General features: G+C 44.7%; 1 protein-coding gene across 2 annotated transcripts in view; it reads right to left on the reverse strand.

Annotated features, from left to right (window-relative positions):
• Slc25a12 (solute carrier family 25 member 12) overlaps window positions 1–18,671 on the reverse strand; it is a 91,650-nt gene that overhangs the window by 28,874 nt on the left and 44,105 nt on the right. For both annotated transcript variants that reach the window (XM_059260681.1, XM_059260682.1), the window contains 5 exons: window positions 17,971–18,110; window positions 9,189–9,335; window positions 5,312–5,450; window positions 4,617–4,710; window positions 2,580–2,664 (listed from right to left, as the gene is read on the reverse strand). In XM_059260681.1, the coding sequence (XP_059116664.1) occupies window positions 2,580–2,664; window positions 4,617–4,710; window positions 5,312–5,450; window positions 9,189–9,335; window positions 17,971–18,110 (605 nt within the window). The remainder of the gene's footprint in view (window positions 1–2,579; window positions 2,665–4,616; window positions 4,711–5,311; window positions 5,451–9,188; window positions 9,336–17,970; window positions 18,111–18,671) is intronic.

Below are 18,671 nucleotides of genomic sequence, written 5' to 3' on the forward strand. Positions count from 1 at the left end.
GCATTTGTGAAATAAAAATGCAATCAACCCAGTAATGTTGGGGTCAGTGATTCTCAACTTGTGGGTCTCAACCCCTTTGGGAGGGAGTTTCATATCAGATATTTACATTACCATTCATAACAGTAGCAAAATTACAGTTATGAAGTAACAACAAAAATAGTTTTATGGTTGGGGTCACCACAGCGTGAGGAACTGTATTAAAGGGTCGCAGCACTAGGGAGGTTGAGATCCACTGACCTAGCAGAGCACAACTCAGCTCATTTTGAGCAAACTGCCTAGAGCTTTAATATAATTTCACATAGAGCAACACACACACACACACACACACACACACACACACACACACACACACACACAGCTGTATGCCCAAGAAGGTTCATATAGATCATTTATCCCATATAGTTGAAAAAGTAAATGTGGGGGACCCCCTGAAAGAGAAAGAGGAGGCTGGTTTGCCCATTCTCACACAGGAACAGCCTGGTTTGGGGAGATGGGGACATAGCTCCGTCAGTACAATACCTGTCTAGCATGAACCCTGGGTTCAATCCCCAGCACTCATAAAGCAGGTGTGCTCCTGCCAGGGATAGAGAGATAACACTGTACAGTATCTTTTCACAATTACTTTTTTCAAGATTCAAGAGCAATTTTCGCAAATTTGTAGAATAAAATATGCAGTTCAATTTAGTAAGAACTCTTTAAATAGTTCAATGTCTTAAGTATTTTTTTATTAGCTGAGGATCGAACCCAGGGCCTTGTGCTTGCTAGGCAAGCACTCTACCACTGAGCTAAATCCCCAACCCCCTTAAGTATTTTTTATGCTATAAAATTTTATTTAGCTGGGCGGTGGTGGCGCACGCCTTTAATCCCAGCACTCGGGAGGCAGAGGCAGGCGGATCTCTGTGAGTTCGAGGCCAGCCTGGTGTACAGAGCGAGATCCAGGACAGTCAGAGCTACACAGAGAAACCCTGTCATGAAAAAATAAAAAACAAACCAACAGAACAGAAAGGGGAGAAACTGGTAGCAGAAAGCAAGAATTTGGGGAGAGGGAAACAGAAAAGCTAAACTGCAGATCATCACAGATATCAGAGAAAGCACAACTGTGAGTGAGGACGCCATTTCCCTGAGCTTCAGCTGAGTCAGAGGTCCCATTTATTGTTAAGGAGGAACTGGAAATCCTAACTGGTTGCAGAAAGCAGCTCCAAGGAGCCCAAGCAGAAGGAACATTTCCTACCACACCTCTCCAAAGTCAAGACATCTTTCTCTGTTTGTTGTGTTTTTTGGAGTCCGGGTCTTGCCATGTAGCTCAGGCTGACCTTGAACTCGTGGCAATCCTTCTGCCTCAGCTTCCTAGTGCTGGGTTAGAGGCACTTACCACCATACCCGGCTGAGTACTTTGATATCTCATTAACCTAACTGACAAAGTGAATAACAGCAAACCCACCCCTGCCTACTCACCCAGGAGTCACACGAGGAGAAGGGGCAGCCTGCCCCTTACCATCCCACGTGTCCTCTGTCCTTCTGTCCCCACATTCCCTCCCCATCTCCCTGAACATCACACAGCCTCATAAAGAACCATGAGAAACAGAGGTTCTTCAAGGAGGAGCCCAGTGAAGCATCGGGAGGAAGAGGCCTGCTCCCCTAAACCTCAGCCCCCACAAGACCGATGGACCTCTGCTACAACTGAAGCTTGCTCAAATGCTTAGAGGTCCAGGATTCCACTTAAAACAAGGCTTCATTAAAAAAATAGTTCCATTTTGTCTTGGAGGTCATCTCAAGGGTCTGACTTTTTCTACCTTACAAGACATGCCCCCCCCCTTTTTTTCTTTTTTTGGTTTTTCAAGACAGGGTTTCTCTGTGTAGCTTTGCACCTTCCCTGGAACTCACTCTGTAGCCCAGGCTGTCCTCAAACTCACAAAGATCCGCCTGCCTCTGCCTCCTGAGTGCTGGGATTAAAGGTGTGCACCACCACCGCCCGGCAACCATTTTTATTATATTTAATGTTAAAGAAAAAAATTCTTTCTGGTTCACTCATTAGATACATTTCCTTTTCCCTCTTATAATCTGTTAGGCACAATCACAGTCAAAATAAAACAACTATATATATCAGTTTAACTATACAAAGTGGCCTGAACACTAATCTTTAAAGATGATTAGGCAGGCCGGGCGGTGGTGGCGCACGCCTTTAATCCCAGCACTCGGGAGGCAGAGCCAGGCGGATCTCTGTGAGTTCGAGGCCAGCCTGGACTACCAAGTGAGTTCCAGGAAAGGCACAAAGCTACACAGAGAAACCCTGTCTCGAAAGACCAAAAAAAAAAAAAAAAAAAAGATGATTAGGCAAATGACTGGAAAGGAAGTCACACCCACGGCTGTTTGAACTCCTTATCTTAATAAGCTAGAAGAATGAAACTCACAAACTAGTCAAAATATCTAGTGCAGGTGTGGGCGATAATTCAGTCAATAGAACCTCTGAGGCAGGAGCTCTGGGGTCTTTAATACTCATGCCGACTGAAGTCTCTAGGCTTGTGACGCCCACCCCCATCAGCACTGTCCATGTCTTGTACAGTCACAGACTGCCATACCTGTCTCTGAAGTTCGGCCAGGTTGTAAGGCAAGGCCCCCTCAGCCAGCGGAGCTATTCTCTCGATGTCCGCCAGAGTCAAGCGCCTGAAGAGAGGCAAAGGGAACTGTTAGATACCGACAGACCCCTCACATGGAACACACCGTTCTCCTCCCTAAAGAGCTAGCATTTAAGGGGCTATTTCCTTGTTCACGGTTTATGACCATTTTAGTGAGGAGAAAAAAACCAATAAGCTTTTGGATCTTATTCACAACAAAAGCAAAGTCTCCGGAGATCACTGAGGAGGGAGGGATCTAAGGAGACTCCAGTGGTGGGCCCTAGCAGCCAAGAAGTGATTCAGGCCAAAGCAAAGGGCCACAAACCCTCTCCATAATGCCGAAGTCCCCAGTGTCCCAGAAGGAAGGTTAGAAACAAGAAGGATCAATGCGGTTGGCTGCCTTCAAGAGAAGGTACAGGAGAGGAAGGAGCCTTCTTCTCTTTTACGATATTCTTCCTCAAAGCCCTTGAGTTTTGAATCAAATGAATTCAGCGCCATGGGTGCCAGAACTGACTTAAAAATAAGTTCATTCTGTGAGACAGCTAAAAAAAAAGTCACTTCAGATGTAGTTTTGAGAAGGACTTTAAAAAAAAAAAACTTTTTTTTTTTTTTTTTACAAGAAGGCTCAAAACATTTGTCTAAAAGCGTGAATGTTGGATGGTTGAGACATGGCCTGGCAGCTTGTGTAAAACACCAAACACTGCTGTTGCACAAGGCAGCTGAATGACTAAATACCATCTCCAGTCCAGCAACGCATCATACGGCAAGAAGGCAATAAATCACACATGCATATCCAACTTCTGTAGTCTCCAGATACTTAAAAATCATTCCTAATTATGTGTATTGACATGTGTATGTATATGCATGTGTGTGCAGGGGCCCTTTGGAGCCACCAGAGGGCGCTGGATTCCCTCAAGTTGAAGTTACAGGCAAGTATGCACCACCCAATGGATACCGGGATCCAACCTGAGCCCTCTGCAAAAGGAGCGAAATCCTTAACTGCAGAGCGGTCTCTTGAGGCCCAGGAGTTCTGATATTATTACTTAACAAACTACTACAGGTGACCGACAGGAACCCAGGTTTTTAACAGACCATACACCTCTTTAACCCTGTCCATGGGTACTTATGGATGAGGGCTTTCCATGAATTTGCATGTCTTTGCAGATTAAATACCCTCTACACACTTTTTTGTTTTTAACTTATAAAAAAAAAGAAGCATAAACACCTGAGCTTGCCTCTGGAGGAGGCGTGATGATACATGAGGCATATCTTAAGAAAATAATACTCTCCAACACACATTGGGCACACAGTCTTCAGAAAGACAATTGTTTATGGCAACCAAAAAGAAAACAACATTCCTCAACACAACATTTCTTCCATGCACCTCAGCCTATTTTCATGAATTTACGAACTTAACCAAATTTCTACAAATCTCTTCAAATTCAGAACACTTTGAGAAAGCCTACATTAAACCCGTCTTTTCCCTCTCTCCAGCTCTCTACTCTTCTGTTTCTTCCTTCTCCCTCTTCCCTCTCACCCTGAACCCCTCCTCTTACCTCTCCATTCCCCTTGGCTCTCTGCTCCAACCCATTCTCTCTGCTTCCGCTCGCTTGCTCTCCCTCGCTCCCTCCCTCTGCCTCCCGCGCCCTCTGTCTTCTCTCTGCTCCTGTTTCTCTTGCTAAGAATCTATCCACTGAAAAGGCTGTTGGAGGCCGGGCGGTGGTGGCACTCGGCTTTAATCCCAGCACTAGGAGGCAGAGGCAGGCGGATCTCTGTGAGTTCGAGGCCAGCCTGGTCTCCAAAGCGAGTTCCAGGAAAGGCGCGAAGCTACACAGAGAAACCCTGTCTCGAAAAACCAAAAAAAAAAAAAAAAGAAAGAAAGAAAGAAAGAAAGAAAAAAAAAAAAAAGACAAGGCTGTTGGTAAAAGGAAATGGTATACGTCACATCTAAAAAGGTCCGTGTCCCCCCCTTACTAAACACCATGAATCACAGACATTTACCCGGAAGCGTTATATAGGTCTGCAAGCTGGTACAGGATATCAATTTCTAGCGGAGTAACTTGTCCATAGCGTATGGCGTTCTGGGCAAATTCCTCTGGAAGAGAAAGAAACAAAGGTGTCTCGAGAGCCTAATATAAACGGAAAGCAAAGGAATTTCTGCACACTCCACACATCTAAAACTAAATTTAAATACTCAAGTTCTGCTTATAACTGCATTCCTGAAAACTGGTAAAACTGCAGAAACCGATAAACCAACTGCACGACAAAACAATCACTTTCTAGTACTCATTTCTCTTGCTTCTTCACTCTGGCCCCCGGAGTTGCAAGATAAAGGCGGCTGTTGAGAGGTCTCCCAAAACCTCCTCTCACCGCTCACCCAAGAGGGCGCTGGCTCCTCTCTCTGTGGCAACTCGGTCCCCGTACAAACAAGCTGCTGCCACACTGCCACTGACCTGTTTCACAGACCGGGCCAAGGCTCTTTTCAAAACTGTCAAAGGCATTTTGACACTCGGGCCTCGGCATCTCATTAAATGCACCTGGGGTTCGAGGCCCCCACGAAGCATGCGCATGCGTGAAACACGCACATGCGTGCGGCAACCGGCTTTCCGGCTGTGCCGTGGCAGACCTACACCGACCTCACGTCTATCTGATGGAAAGTACAAATTGGAATATTCCAATCAGTTCCCAAATCTTACCCTTTGTGACTTCAATATCTTTCCTCGTGCCTGCTAAAGTGCTATAGATCTTACGCACAAGCTCCATGTTGTTGAGTAAGGAGTTGAACGCGTTGAAGTAGGAGAAGCTAACTTGGTGTGAGGTACTCCCTCCAGCAGCCTAGGAAAGGACAACACAAAACATTTAAAACTCAAAAGCGAGAAACGTGGTTTGGATTCTGCATTGTTGTTTTTTTTTTTTTTTTCTTCCCTCAAAGTGGACCCGAAGGAGTCTCCTTCATTAAAACAGTTAACTACCCTCCCATAAATACAAGGGGCTATCTGACTAGAGGACCGAGCACTTTGCACCCTCAGGGAAGTCTATGCAATTTAGGTTTTAAAGAAGAAAGCAACATCTGGAAGCTGGAGTTCATGGTTCATCCACCGCTAAGGTCAGGAACAACAAATACAATTACTGCAGATCAAAACCTGGCTATTTAAACAGAATTCTTCAAGACCCTCAACTGTGCAATGCCTGCTAGGCCTGGAAAAATATCAATGAATAATAAAGGATATTTCCTACTTGTTAATTTACTTTTCCTATGCATAGACACAAAACAAGCATTATCTTTTTCATGCTGTAGACTGAAACCAAGGCCTCCTCTATACTTACCATGTACTCTACCACTCAGCCACACCTCCAGTTTTAGTAACCTTAAATTTTAAGACCATTTAAGATTATTATTTTATTCTATGTATACTGGAATTTTGACTACATGTATGTGGTACACCACACGTGTGCCTGGTGTCAGAGAAAACCAAGGGAGGGCATTAGGTCCCTTAAACTGGAGTTACAGGTGGTTGTGAGCCACCATGTGGGTGCTGAGAATTGAACCCAAGTCCTCTGGAAGAACAGTCAGTGCTGTTAACCACTGAGCCATACCTCCAGCCCTGAGACCATTTGATTACATCAACTTTCCTCAATTTTTTTTTTTTTTGGTTTTTCGAGACAGGGTTTCTCTGTGTAGCTTTGTGCCTTTCTTGGGACTCACTTGGTAGCCCAGGCTGGCCTCGAACTCACAGAGATCCGCCTGGCTCTGCCTCCCGAGTGCTGGGATTAAAGGCATGTGCCACCACCGCCCGATTTTTCCTCAATTTTTTAAAAGCTATTTTTATACTAAAGTACCTAGTTGGTGCCGGGCAGTGGTGGCACACACCTTTAATCCCAGCACCCAGGAGGCAGAGGCAGATGGATCTCTGGGTTCAAGCCCAGCCTGGTCTTTAAAAGCTAATTCCAGGGCAGCCATGGCTACACAAGGAAACCCTGTCTCAAAAAGAACAAAACAAAACAAGATACCTAGTTTGTGTGGTTCTCTGATCCTGCAGCATGAAAAATACAGCTCCCCGAAGCTCCACAAATGTACAGAAGATCTGGCAAGGGGTTCACTACTAAGTGGCATCCTCAGTGGTTCCAGGCCACAGGGCTCATGCACTGGATAGCAGGCAAGTAGCCTTCCTCACCTCTGGAGGCTGAGCCCTTGCCCATCATTTAGGCATAGTCTTAAAAGAGAAGGATTTTGTGTTGTTTGTTTGTTTGTTTGTTCAGTTTCTAAAAGTCTAACATTAAAGTTACAAGGTGGAGGTGATCGAAAATTGTCACTAAGACTCAAAGAAATACTAATAGAAACACCAAGGTAACAACCCCAGTCAAAAAAGTCCATTACAGCCGGGCGGTGGTGGCGCACGCCTTTAGTCCCAGCACTCGGGAGGCAGAGCCAGGAGGATCTCTGTGAGTTCGAGGCCAGCCTGGACTACAAAGCGAGTTCCAGGAAAGGCGCAAAACTACACAGAGAAACCCTGTCTCGAAAAAACAAACAAACAAAAAACAAACAAACAAACAAAAAAGTCCATTACAAGTAGTATGACGCTCTGGTTTCTCTTTGACATAAATCCTTCACCTTCTACAGTGTAGGTAACAATGGGCAATGTCTCTGCCCCCATATAGATTTCATTTTTATTAATGTCAATCTAGATACCAAATGCAGCCGTAAATCCTTCGTCACCGGTAGCAGCAGAGCAGCCACCACCAACAGGATGAGAAGCAGCTGGCAACTCAGAGCAGCAGCCTCGGCCGCCTCCATGGTCCCACCGCCACCGTTTGTGGTCCGGTCCCAGCTGTAGCTTCTCCTCAGCAAGCCTCCCAGGCTGGCCTTGAACTCGGGATCCTCCTGCCTCTGCCTCCTTCAGCAAATCCTACCAGCATGCCCCACCACAACCAGCCGCATGCAGCTTGGGCCTGAGCTGGGGACTGCAAGGCCACAGGCAAGTGGCCTTCACACAAACTCGTACCACAAATGTTGGGCGTCAGATGTAACATGAATCTTAAAAGTCTTATTAATAAAAACAAACCTGGAGCCAGGTACTGGGGTGAACGCTGGAAGATCAGAGAAGCAGAACAAGCCACATCCAACTTCACCTTGCCAATTCCTCAGCTGATCTTGTTTCCTCAGACTGAAAGCCTCTGAGTCCTCATCGGAATGGATCTAAGCTGAACTGCTAAAGCCTAAAAGCTTAAAAAGCCTCTAGTTCCTGGTTTTCACACCTTATAAAGCTTTCTGCTTCCTGCCATCACTTCCTGGGATTAAAGGTGTGTGTCACCATGCCTGGCTGTTTCCAGTGTGGCCTTGAACTCACAGAGACCCAGATGGATCTCTGCCTCCACAATTCTAGAATTTAAGGTGTGTATTACCACTGCCTAACCTCTACATTTAATATAGTGGCTGTTCGGTTCTCAAGACCCCCAGATAAGTTTATTGGGGTGCATAACATGTCAACCACAGGGTTCAGATTCCTTAATATTTTCCTCTGAGGATTGTGATTGTATTTTGGTAAACTGAGGCAACGGCCATCTAACCAAGTTGGAAAATACAAAATGGATCCCTCCATCCTAACTGACGCTGAGTGAATCCTTCCCCTGGATTTTCTTCCTTTCTTCTCTCCTTCCCTCCCTGATTCCTTTTCTGCCTTTCCTTTCATCTTTGGTTGGGGTAAGAGGTGAAGGCGCAGAAGTGGGGGGGAGGGGTTGTCAGGGAGGTGAGATGTGGAGAGGAGAGTGACAAGCTCCACGCTCAAATCCTCTGAAGAGAAAGTCCAGGAGTTGATCTTTCTACCCCAGTCTAAGTCGGGGATAATGGTCTTCAGCTGAAACAACAAAGTACCCACTGACTTCCCTCCATCCCAAACAAGCGGTAATCAAAGCCGTGCACACGGCACAGTGTGTGGACAAGACCACAGGTGAGTGAGGAGCGTTTCACCCCTGGGTAAGGAAGTGGATGACGGGAGTTTGCTGTGGGTCCACATGGTTACCTGAGATAGACTCGCACTTTGACAGAACAAAAGACCTGTGTCTGGGACACACACTCGCAAAGGGGCAGAGAGCCGTGATTCCAGAGGCTGGTGGCCCCACACTTCCTCCAGGCCTTCTGGCATAAGCCAGTGACCATCCCTCCAGCACACAGAGGAAGGAGTGTCCTAACTAGACTGCCAGAGCCTGGGGTGGGAGGTAATAGAAGCCAAGATGAAGGTAAGAAAGCACTAAGATACAGTGATCATGGTCTCCTGTCTACAAATACTCATGTCCCTTGGACTGCACACTGAAAATGGAAATAAACAAACTGGAAATACATGAGAGCAACATGGTAGCTCTGGATGAAGCTAGAAACTAAGAAAAGACCACTCACCTCACACACACACACACACACACACACACACACACACACACACACACTATTTAACCTTCTACCACCTAAACATGAAGCCTGGTTAGTCAAGAGCCATGTGGACACAAGAAGGCGTTCCAGAACCCAGAGGTTCAAAACAGTTCAGGAAATGGAAAGTGAAAGCCTGTCTTCTTACTTACTGAGACTAAGTTCTCCTCCACAAAAGGAGTGAGCATGTGGGACCGGATGGTGACCATGACGTCACTGAAATCCAGACCTGAGATCATGCCACTTTTGCTCTTGTCTTTAAGCGCAAAGGCTTGCCTTGCATGTTCCAACTGCAATTCCTGCAGGGGAAAGAGAGAAACAGCATTAAAATGGTGGGAGCATCTCCCAAGCACACGTTCTGCAAAGAAAGGGAGGAGAGATGGCCCTCCCCGGCATGTCCTTACTACAGAGAGAAGCAATCTGCAGCTCTGAATTCACAACTAAGCTTCTGATTTGTGCAAGGAGGCTTTCTGATGGATGTGATACATGGTATTCCTTGGGGAAAGAGAATGGATCAGAGCTGGCAGTAACCTAGCGGAGTTAGGAGGGGGGGCAGGGTGGGGTGGGGGACCTTTGGGTTTTACTTGGAAAGTTCCCATCACTGAAAACAAAAGATACAGCGGGGTTTTAGTACCTTCTTCCAGCTGCTACAATACACAATGATTTACTTTCTTGCCATCCATGAGAACTTCCTGAATTAAGAGTTTACATTCATTTTCAGTTTTTCATTTTAAATGTAGCAGTCAGGGCCAGTCTCTCTCCTCTCTACATCAGACACCGTTTTTTTCAAATGATTTAAAAAAAAAAATGAACTCAGTATGAAACTCTACCAACTGGCAAATGCAACACTTCCTGATTCTGAACCGGAAGTTAGGCCCAGGAAACTATACAAGCTTGTGCTCATTATCACTCTGTCAGATGTGGGGCACAGCCACTCTCCAGCTGTAAAAGGATCCAGAAACTCTCTGATGTTTTGAACTACTGTAAAACAAAATGTTGTAACAAGCAGTATCAATAAGACGAGGAAAATGGACCCCAGGATATGACACAAAAGTGAAAGCCAGAGCCTTTTTGTCTTGGGCATCCCTGATGTAATCCAAACGGATGTGCTGGTACAACGCATGATATGTTTTCAGATGCTCCATGCAGCTGGAAACTGGTCATATTTAAATATTATCCAGGCTGGAGAGATGGCTCAGAGGTTAAGAGCATTGACTGCTCTTCCAGAGGTCCTGAGTTCAATTCCCAGCAACCACATGGTGGCTCACAACCATCTGTAATGAGATCTGGTGCCCTCTTCTAGCCTGCTGTCATATATGCTGTATACATAATTAAATATTATCCAAAGGTAAGACGAAACACTATCATTGCCATGCCATTCATTCACCAAAGCACTGCCTTACCTCTTCCTGATATTCAACATACTTTGTGGGGCTGGGGGACTCACTGGTAGAAAGTTTACCCGTCATACATGAGGCCCAAGTTTCACTCCTAGCAACCACAAATGGATGGATAGATGGATGGATGGATAGACAGATAAAATGTTTTGTTGAAGTCTCACCCTTTTTATTTTACATATGTGTATATCTTTCAAAAAAAAAAACAAAACATGGTCTCATTCACATAGCCTAGATTGGGTTTGAACTCTCTGTGTAGTCAAAGCTAGCCTTGAACTCCTGATTCTTCTACCTTCACCTCTCAAGTACTGGGGTTATGGGCGTGCACCACAACATCTGTTTTGTTTGTTTGTTTTTTTCTGAGACAAGGTGTCTCTGTATAGCCCTGACTGTCCTGGAACTCACTCTATAAACCAGGCTGGCCTTGAACTCACTCAGAGATCCGCCTGCCTCTCCCTCCTGAGTGCTGGGATTAAAGGCGTGCACCACCATGGCCTGACAGCATAACATCTGGTTTTAATTATATTTTTCCATGGACTTTGATATCTCAACAGTATTTCAAGTCATTAAAATTAGTTTAGCAAGTATTTGTTTCATAATTCATTATGCTATATGTTTGTTTTATATCGTTTTCTCTATGTGTATGAGATTTCACAATAAAATTTTGAAAATTCTTAGCAGAGTGATGATGAGCTAAAGACAAGTTATGTCAAACTTTCTCAATCTTTCAATGGGTCAAGAGCTCCAGACAGCTCTGCAGGTGATATGGGAATCAGATAAAGGCTGAGATTCCGTGAGAACTGCGAAATCTATAGCCACATCTGTAATCCCAGCACTCCAGAGGTGGAGGTTGAAGGATGAGCAGTTCAAAGTCAGCCTTAACTACAGAGACTTTGAATAAGAGACTTGGTTTCTGGGCTGGAGAGGTGGCTTAGTGGTTAAGAGCACTGACTGCTCTTCCAGAGGACCCAGGTTCAATTCCCAGCACCTACATGGTGGCTCACAACTGTCTGTAACTCTAGTTCTAGGGGACCCAACACCCTCACACGGACATACATGCAGACAAAACACCAATGCACATAGACTAAAAATAAATAAATTTAAGGAGAGAGAGACTTGGTTTCTTATACTCTGGCTGCTGAGTAGGGAAGAGGGCTGGAGGCCTCAACAGTTGCTATGGATACAGACTTGCAGTTTGTTTCCTTCTCTCAGGCTCCTGTTCTGCACTGGCTTCCATCAGCCTCTGGTTCCTCTGTTGAACTCTCCAGACCGACAGTCAACTTTTAAGTCTTCTCTGGGGTTAGTAAAGGGCAGAGGCTGGGCTGATGGCTGATAGAGTAGGCAGGTAACTGCTCCGTGTGTGTGTGTGTGTGTGTGTGTGTGTGTGTGTGTGTGTGTGTGTGTGCGCGCGCGTGCGCGTGCGCGCGATATCAGGTGACTTGCTCTATCACTCTGCACCTTATTCCATTCAGACAGAGTCTCTCACTGAACCTGGAGCCAGGCTGGCAGCCATCAGGTTCCAGTGATCCTCCTGTCTCTGCCTCACACAGCCCTGGGATTACAGGTATCCAACCACATAAACATGGCCCCTCTCCTTTGTGGTGTGGGTGCTGGCGATTGAACTGATTCTCACACTTGTGCAACAAGAACTCTACATACCGAGCCAGCTCCACAGCCCAGGGAACCATTTCTTCTCTTTTTTCTTTTCTTTTCTGTTTGTTTGTTTGAGACAGGGTTTCTTTGTATAGTACTGGCTGTCCTGGAATGGGCTGGCCTTGAACTCACAGAGATACCCCTGCCTCTGTCTTCTGAGCACTGGAATTAAAGGTGTGTGCCACCACCACACAGCCAGGGAACCATTTCTTAAATAGACCAGATGATCTCATTCCCTAATCCAAAAGGCCTCAACACAGAGACACCAGGGATTCCAATGAAGTGGCCTTACCACAGCATTGTACATTAGAATGGCTTTCACAGGCTCCTATGTTTACTAGGACTCCAGTAGGTAGCTATCTGGGCAGGACTCGGGGGTGTCCTTGCTGGAGGAAGTATATCATGGTGGGGCAGGGGTTGCGCTTTGAGATTTCAAAGTGCCATACTGAGTTATCTCAGCACGCCTGCCACAAACCTATAGTGTTCGACAAGTCCTAATCTTTTTTTTTTTTTTTTTTTTTTTTTTGGTTTTTCAAGACAGGGTTTCTCTGTGCATCTTTGCGCCTTTCCTGGATCTCACTCTGTAGACCAGGCGGGCCTCGAACTTACAGAGATCCACCTGGCTCTGCCTCCCAAGTGCTGGGATTAAAGGCATGCGCCACCACCGCCTGCCCGCCGACAAGTCCTAATCTTAAACATGAGCAGAAGACCATCAGACCCAACAAAAGTCTCCACTATGAAAAACAGAGACCCAAAGAAGAAGAAAAATTGGAAGCTGGATGTGTTAGCACACACCTATAACTCCAGCACTCAAGAGACTATGGCAGCGAAAACAAAAAGAGGCTGGAGAGTTGACCCATCAGTTAGGAGAGTTTACTGCTCTTGCAGAAGGCCCCTGTTCAGTTCCCAGCACCCACACTGGGTGGCTTGCAACCACCTGTAACTCCAGCTCCAGGGGATTCAATGTCCTTTTCTGGCCCTCCAAGGGCATCTGCACATACATGGTGCATATGAACACTGTACACAGGCACATATACATAAGTAAGAAATAAATCTTTTTAAAAAAGCAAACAGAAAGGGAGAAGAGAAAAGAATTTTGGAGCAAACACACTTTGAGGGAAATAGAAAAAAAAATAAAAGCAAGTTTCAAAACTGAAAGCCCCATCTTTGGTATCATTGAAGAGGTGGAGGGGGCAGAGTAGGGTAACACTCAAATAAAAACAATATGCTATTTTTCTGCTTTTTTTTTTTTTTTGGAGACAAAGTCTTACTGTGTATCTGTGGTGGTCTAAAAGAAAATGCCCCCAAAGGGAGGGGCACTATTAGAAGATGTGGCTTTGCTGAAGTAGATGTGGCCTTGTTGAAGGAAGTGCGTCACTGAAGGGTGGGCTTTGAGGTCTCCTATGCTCATGCTATGCCCAGTGACACAGTTCACTGCCTGCTGCCTGCGGATCTAGATGTAGGACTCTCAGCTCCTTCTCCAGCACCATGTCTGCCTGCACACTGCCATGTCCCACTATGATGATAATGGACTGAACCTCTGAAACTGTAAACCACCCCAATTAAATATTTTCCTTTATAAGAGTGCCTTGGGCCGGGCGATGCTGGCGCATGCCTTTAGTCCCAGCACTTGGGAGGCAGAGACAGGTAGATCTCTGTGAGTTACAGAGTGAGTTCTGTGGGCTACAGACTGAGTTCCAGGAAAGGCACAAAACTACACAGAGAAACCCTGTCTCGAAAGAAAAAAAAACAACAACAACAAAAAGAGTGCCGTGGTCATGGTGTCTCTTCACAGCAGTAGAAACCCCAAGCAGTATTATTCCAAACTAACCTCCAATTTGGAATACTCTCCCCAGCTCAACCCACAGACTATACCACACACCCAGCTATGCCATTAAAATAACAAACAACAAACAAACAAATACACACATTTTAAAAAGGAATGTTCAGAAAACCAAATGAACTCCTGGAAAATTCAAAATACAACAAATATAAAATATAAAAAACCTCTAAAGAGCCAGAAGGAAATAGAATGAAAACTAAAAGAGAAATGCAAAAGAGGGGGAAAGTCACGAATTGAAATTTTCTTATGAGAGTCTATCAAATACCCAGTCTAATGATTGAAAGTAAACTCACATCAATAAATAAAATAAACTCATCATCAAGAAGACAAGGCAGGCCAGCATGGCTCTACTTGGTATGGGCCATGCACACGACCTTTCCTAACAATGCACCTGGTAACCTGTGTAACCCAGGACTCCACCAGCATGGGAATGGCTCTACTTGGTATGGGCCATGCACATGACCTTTCCCTAACAACGCACCTGGTAACCTGTGTAACCCAGGACTCCCATCTGTATCAAGTTGTATACGCACCCTCCTCCAAATAATAGGAGAGTTTCTCTTCCCCGATAGCAATCAAACATGGATAATTTCTATTCAAATGCATTCCCAGTTATATGCTGTAGGAGGGTGGGGGGAGCCAATCCAGCATGAACTTGTCTTGCTATGTGGGCAATAAGGCAAATCATATCCTCTGAGTGAGCTTTTAAGAAAACCTCGCCGGGCAGTGGTGGCGCACGCCTTTAATCCCAGCACTCGGGAGGCAGAGGCAGGCGGATCTCTGTGAGTTCGAGGCCAGCCTGGACTACCAAGTGAGTTCCAGGAAAGGCGCAAAGCTACACAGAGAAACCCTGTCTTGAAAAACAAAAAAACAAACAAACAAACAAAAAATATTACTTTATAAAATGGGGTGGGGGGGGCACACCAGGATGGATATGCATGTGGACGTCAGAGGACAATTTACAGTAGTTAGTTCCCTCCTTCTGTCATGAGTTCAGTTCATCAGACTTGGTGGTGGCAAGTCCCTTTACCCACTGAGACATCTTGCTGGCCCTGCTATTTACCATCTTACGTGTATGTATACTTGGGTATGCATATGATTAAAATCAGGTGCATTGTGGGAAGAAACACGGGCAATAAAGGTTTATAACTCAAATTGGTCAGTCTAAATAGAGAACTGACCAAGACCAAATTACGCCCCTTAGTAGCAAGTCCCTCTTTCCTTTAGACCCCACAAAAGAAGCCTCGGGCAATCACCCGGGGCCTGTGATGATTCTCTCACTCACGCGGTTGGTCACTGCTCAGCTTCATGTACTTCCATCTATTCTCATCTGTACTATCACTCTGCTCCCCAATAAAGTTTCTTTGAGACTGCAATCTGTGTATACCCTTATTTCAATTTCTTGAATAAGAGATCAAAACCTGGGAGCAACCAGTCAAGAAACCAACCACCGTTAATGAGATAGGGGGGACAAGCAGGGAGAGAGAATCCTAAAACCCTCCAGAGTGCAAGAGAAATCTGAAATGAGAATGGCCCTGGGCTTCTCAGCGTCAACACCACAAGGTAGAAAGCATAGAAAAAAATGCTTTAAAAAACAATATCCAGTCAAACTATTTAAGTTTAGGATGGAACAAGAGCCTTTTCCATATGAGAAAAGTCTCAACATTCTTTATTTTAGTTTTCTCAGAAAGCTAATCCAGGACACATTCCATCAAAAAGAAGTAAACCATTATTAAGGGAGGATGAAACCCAGGGAACAGGAGACGCAGTGTAGCAGAAGGGCAAACACCCTGGGATCTCCAGGATGAAGGGGTGATGGTTATCACAGAGCAGCAGCCATGTGGCAAGCTCAACTTCACCTCCAGACCGCGAGGGCACCAGGACACGGGGCCACTACCATAGACAACACTCCAGTGGTTCCTCCGACTGAAACCCAGGGGCCAGGACACAGCTCACTGTGTCTAGCATGCACAATGTCCTAGGTACGATGCCCATCACCACAAAAGAAAAGGACAGAGGGACACCAGAGGATTTAATGCAGGATTAGAAGACTGCAATTCTACCCCTAGGTGTATACACAAAAGAATTGAAAATAGGTAATCTAACCAACATTTGAATATGAATGTTTGTAGGAGCTACTGTGCACAAGAACCAGAAGGTCAGAACAACTCATGAATGGACAAAAATATAGTTAGTTATACAATGACTGTTATTAGGTTAAAAAAAAAGAGAAATAAATAGTATTACTACATGATCAAATACGGATAGTTCTTTTGTTGTTCGGTTTGTTTCTTTCTTTCTTAAGACAAGGTCTTCTCATATGGCCAAGTGTGATGTAAATGCATGTTTGAACTCCTGATCCCCCTGCCTCAACTTCCCAAGTGTTAGGATTACAGGTGTGAACCATTACACCCAGCTAAAGGCCTAGTGGTTGTGTTTTGCAGTGCAGGTCATTGAACCTAGGGCTTCACGTACGCTAGGCGAGCACTCTACACTGAACTACAACCCCACTCCCAAAATGGCTAATTCTTTTTTTTGAAACAGGGTCTCACTATGTATCCCTGGCTCACCTAGAACTCTCTGTAGACCGGACTGGCCTCAAACTCAAGAGATCTGCCTGTCTCTGCCTTCTGTATGCTGGACTAAAGCTGTGTGCTACCACATTTGGCCTAATATGGAAAATTCTTTAAAATATTATGTGGAGGAAATAGACACACGAAAAGTTCTGTCACACAATCCCATTGATATGAATTGTCTAGGATTGTTATAGCCTTTAAAAACAAAAGGCAGATTGGTAGTACCCAGAAGCTAGGAGAGAAATATTGATGGGGAGTGACTTCTAAAAGGGTGCAGGCTGTTCTTTGGGGGTAATGAAAATGTTTGGGATGAGACAGAGGTTTCAAAATACCATTAATGTACTAAAAGCCAGTAAACTATCTACTTTTAAAGGGTTCGTTTCATATTTTATGTGAAAATTTATCCTCCTCATCCCATATTTTCTTTATTCTCTGCTTTACTAGGAATCAATCCCAAGGCCTCATGCATGCCAAGCACTGGGCCACACACACCTGGCCCTCAATTTTTGTTTCAGGTGGAAGGCTGCTGGAGAGTCCCACTAATATGAAATTGATTTATCTTACTGATAACCTCCCGTTTTTAAATGCACAACAGAGATTTTAAGATTTAAGATTGCCAGTAATGACAGGATGAGTTACCATTACTAAGTAGACAAGTCAACAAAGCCTGGAGATCCTAAACAAATTAATAATTCCAGTCATTAATTAGAGGTGTCCCTCAGTATCTGTGAGGTGTTTGGTTCTACGACCCAACCCTACTGGTCATCTCCCAGTGGACACCAAAAGCTAAATGGTCCACTATTTGCAGACGGCCTACAAGTGTTCCCCCTTATACTTTAAATATCTCTTCCATATAGCCTATGTGCATCCTACATTGTTTTGCATTTATTTATTTAGTGGATATGTGTCTGTCTGTCTGTCTGTCTGTCTCTCTCTCTCTCTCTCTCTCTTTCTCTCTCTCTCTCTCTGTGTGTGTGTGTGTGCACATTTGCCATGGTGTACATGAGGAGGTCAGAGGACACAACTATAGAAAGGATGAGGGTGGAGGCAGAGGCAGGCAGATCTGTATGACTTCAAGGCCAGCCTGCTCTACAGAGTGAGTTCCAGGACAGCCAGAGATACACAGAGAAACCCTATCCTGAAAAAAAAAAAAAAAAAAAGAAGAAGAAAAGAAAAGGAAGAAAGAATGAGCATGGAAAATGTCCAAGTGTGTGCTTGGCAGTGAGAGGTAAAAGAAGCCCTCATCTCACATAGTTAGAATTCAACCAAACTCAGCTGAAGTGGAAAGATTAAGCAGGGATACTGTAAGTTGAGTATTTAAATAAATGGAAGGACATGCTGAAAGCAAATGGCTGCAGAGTTTGAAGAGCTCGCTTCAGTGGGAGGGAAACGAAGAATGGGGTGACGTGGGGACCTCCTCTGTCCCTGTACTAGACAATGCAAGTGTCCAGGGAAGGGCGCCTACCTGCAGAAACTGAGTGAATTCCACATAGTTAAGGTGCTTCTTACGATTGTGCCCAAAATGCAGTCGGATGAATTCGCAGTCCCAGTTAAAAGGGATGTGATGATGGATAATAGTCTGTCCAAAAATCTCCTTGACATTTTCTTAAAAGGGAAAAGAAAAAGGCGTCAGTCACACTGACAGTGAGTCAGCCAGTCCACGGCAATGCTCCTACAGAGAAGGATTAAGGAAAGTTTAAAAAGTCAAGACCGGCTGCTTCTAAGAGGAACTGCAGATCTCTTTGTGCCCAGAAACCCATGCAGGAACACAACTGACACAAAATATAATTTTTCACTTAAGATTGTGTACCATTACATATAAGGCCATGAGATTCTTAATTTCTCTTGATTTAATTTTAATTAGGAAGCGATTTCTACCTCGAAATATAAATAGCTGCTACTTTACATTCCAACATAAAATCAATAGTGTTTTCCTGGTTCCTCACGGAGTCGAATTAAGCCTTTTATCAGAAGCGTGAATACCTAAATTACAGTATAATGCAATATTTGTCATACTAAGTATGGTTTGATTGAGGCATGATTATTACATTCACACTAGCCTGAATATGACTATTGAAGATAGCTTTAAGAAATACTACCAACAGCGTATCATTAGCTCAGCAGTAAAGCCCCTTATTAAAAGCTAATAGTGTCAAAAATTGGGTC

This window comes from Peromyscus eremicus, chromosome 4 (genome assembly GCF_949786415.1).
Source record: "Peromyscus eremicus chromosome 4, PerEre_H2_v1, whole genome shotgun sequence".
In the NCBI taxonomy this organism is placed as follows: Eukaryota; Metazoa; Chordata; class Mammalia; order Rodentia; family Cricetidae; genus Peromyscus; species Peromyscus eremicus.